The sequence below is a fragment of the Dermacentor variabilis genome, chromosome 4, assembly GCF_050947875.1.
Source record: "Dermacentor variabilis isolate Ectoservices chromosome 4, ASM5094787v1, whole genome shotgun sequence".
Taxonomy (NCBI): Eukaryota; Metazoa; Arthropoda; class Arachnida; order Ixodida; family Ixodidae; genus Dermacentor; species Dermacentor variabilis.
In genome coordinates, this window is record NC_134571.1 from 51,089,958 (window position 1) to 51,093,426 (window position 3,469).

At 45.3% G+C, this 3,469-nt stretch overlaps 1 protein-coding gene across 1 annotated transcript in view; it reads right to left on the minus strand.

The window, feature by feature from the left end:
- Positions 1-929: 929 nt before the first annotated feature.
- Positions 930-3,469, minus strand: part of LOC142579116 (clotting factor G beta subunit-like) — an 18,932-nt gene continuing 16,392 nt past the window's right edge. The window contains exon 8 of the mRNA XM_075688998.1: positions 930-1,147. Within this exon, the coding sequence (XP_075545113.1) occupies positions 992-1,147 (156 nt within the window). The 3' untranslated portion in view covers positions 930-991. The remainder of the gene's footprint in view (positions 1,148-3,469) is intronic.

The following is a 3,469-nucleotide window of genomic DNA, read 5'->3' on the forward strand; positions in this document are numbered from 1 at the left end:
GCAGGCCAAACGTCAGATCTAGCCACGTAAGAGTGTTCTTGAAAGTTGACATTGAAATTGAAATTTTGTTTTTCACGGTGGTACAAAATAATGAACCGCCTGCGTAAGCACACAAGCTTGTGGTCGTAGCTGGGCAGCAACAAGCGTCGTACAGGCGCAACACCGGAACACAAAGACATCGTTATACTTAAGATGTGGCACTAAGAAAGGACGATAACAACATCCCACAAATATGATAGGGCGAAAATATAGGTAAATAACATTTTATATAATGGAACATAACGTATAGTTAGTGCTGAAAGCAAGGTACAAACTTGCGCTATATGTTTCCTGTGACTCATTACCTTAAGTATATATAAGTTAGTATCGAGTACACAGTTAAGCTTTAATTAAGTTAAATGGTATATATATAATAAAACATGACTTTTTTCCCGCAATTAGTACATATTTTAAAGAATAAGAAAAGTCACCTTGACGCAAGATTTGTTGTTTTACATTCGCATATTTAAAGACATAAAATAAAAAAAATATGGGGTTTTACGTGTCAAAACCACGATATGATTATGAGGACTCTGGAAATTTAGATCGCCTGGGGTTCTTTAACGTGCACCTAAACCTAAGTACACGGGTGTTTTAGCATTTCGCCTCCATCGAAATGCGGCCACCGTGGCCGGGATTCCATCCTGCGACCTCGACTTAAAGACATTGGAAAAACATTGTTTATATAAGACATTCTAATGTGAACAGCGGGTTAGGTTGCAGGGAGTCGCGGCGTAGTTTCAGCGCAACTAAGTATGCAACTAAGCACCAGGGAAGGCAACATTGTATTGCATTTGTCCGCATAAAGCTTGCAGGACCGGTCAGAAGACAACTGCGGAACAAGAAGAAGCTTTTAATGCAGCCCATCCGCCGCAAGGAGTGGGGGGGGGGGGGTTGAGTGCAGTGCTTAGGTTGATCCAGAGACCATTCGGCCTGCGTAGACCAGCCGAATTTAGTCCCTGTTCCGGGCGATCCAATCGAGGAACGCTGTGACGCGGGTGTAGCCACCAGGAAAGCGGCCGCCGCAACGGATGCCGAACGACACAATTCCTACCACGTTCCACCGAGAGTCGAGGTCCTGAGCAAGCATGGGTCCTCCAGAGTCACCCTGAAAAAAGACGGTAGGGTATGTGGACTTACATATTTGGCCTGGCTACACATCTGTCGTGCTACCCCAAAGATCGTAGCGCGAAAAGATAGAGGCACCTGCGCAACATGGAGCTTTCGAACTGATGACCACCATAAGAAACTTCCGCAATTTACAGTGGCTCTGAAGTTTCCGAAATAGGCCGTTTGCGAGTTTCATCGTTATCTGTCACCGTGGCGGGACGCTATAATATTTTTCATCGCGCGTCAAAGCTAAGCGATGCTTAAAAAAAGTTTTCACAGTAGATAAGAGTGTTACTGGCAGCCTCAGAAATACGCAGTCTTGCTGCCTGTGTACTAATTGTATTGAGGAGTGCTTGCTCAAGTATGACCAAATGAGCATGTAAGCTTACTTATCTCAACCTCTTGTTCACTGATCAGCTTCAAGTTACCATGCAGTGCATTAATCGTGCCGATGAAAAACAGGCTGCTAGTCACATATACTATTAAGTCACGTTATATTACGTCCCTTTATCATGCGCATTTCAGTTCTGCAGTTAAGCAATTACTAGATTTGACGCATGAAACCCACAGGTGAGCGAACAGAGCAAAACAGGAAAAGGAGAAACAAGAACTATATATAGGCAGTTCCAACGCACATGTTGGAATATATATGAAGCGAAGCTTTAATTAAATGGTTAAGTGAATGCTATGCAAACAAATGACATGCGTAACATTTTCTCTGATTTTCATCCAATGCGTAATATCACAAGGTTATCTTTATCTTTATGTTTATATATGCACCGCACGAGACACTAATTTGAACTCATGCAATGTGTATGCTTGGTCACTACACCGTTCACAAGCTACGCCGAGGTACGAACGCCAAATTGCACTGATGTGCAGTGTGAGAAGTCTACGCAGTAATGTCACGAAGACGAACGCGACGTATACTATGTTTGTCGAGGAAAGAATTTTGGTGACAGCTGCATGCACAGAAAAGTGCGACACACTGTGCCTCTTGTGGCACACTGGCACATATCGGCACACAACGCAGTGGCCAACAGAGGTTATGGGAATCTGCAATTTTAGAACAACAATGACGGACAGCACTGGCGACAATACCGGTCTAGAATCACTAGAAAGAGCTGAATAAAGCGATAAAGTGATGCTAAAGGTCCGTCTACGCCGCGTGTTAACAGCGCGTGCCCCGAGAACGCTTGTAAGGGATATGGCGACGAAAGGTCCCGTGACACAGTCAATTCTATCACCATGCTGGCGGAGCGCGGGAAACAAATGCGACACCCTGAAAATTCTTTCAAGTGACTCTACCGGCGGAGAATCGACCATACGTAACCTACTGGGACAGGGTGAAAATTCCCCCCAAAATCCACGGTGACTTATGGCCGCCCCTCATAGGTTGGATCCAGGATCCTGATTTTCATGTGGATATGTGCGCCTGGCATTTCGCGCGAAGAAGACATCCAAATCACACTCAGAGCAACAGCAGAGAAGCCAAACTCCTGCGTCACTTTCTTACCACCTATATGTGCCCTACCATGACAACCCGCTTCCCATTCCCTTCCAGTGAAGGAAGAATAATTCAGGGCGGGAGTATCCTTAAAAAAAAAAACCAATAAAGATGTTTTCAAACAAGCCTCTTCCGGAGGACAGGCCAAGAATGGTTACCTACCCAGTGGCGCTCAACCAAATGGCTTAAGTAGAGGGGAGCGCATATATAAATTATGAAAATGAAAGCTGTTGAATGTAATGCGCATTTATGATTAAAGGTGTGCGTGTGCGCGCTTTAGAAATACCTTCGTTCCGAATTTAGATGTGCATGCAGGTTTTACGTTGTGACGTAATTTACCACGCAGTAAAGAGGTGTGCTCACTGATGCTACCTTGTTGGGCACATTTCAGTTCTCTTACGGTGGCACATACCAAGTTGCCTATCAGAATGGAGTAGCCGGCAAGAAATTTAAGAAAAGTGAAAGACGCCGCTGAATATCATGCGCTATACTGCATTAGGAAGTGTTTGTTTGCTTTATAGGTCTGCTGACGTGGGACTAACATTATACGTACAGGCTTTATTTCGTGACTTATTGCGTGACGCGGAACAGAGATGCCGCACTGGCATTTCAGTGTGGGTCCTGGAGCGTGGCTCGCTTTTCTGTTGCGCGAGAAAAGGGCTACAGAAAACCGCCGACTTGGCCCAAACTTTGGGGAGGTATAAGCAAGGAAGGCTCCACTTTAAACAGGCCGAAAAGGCGACGCGCGCGCTCGCACACACACACACACACACACACGCACACACACACACACACACACACACACACACACAC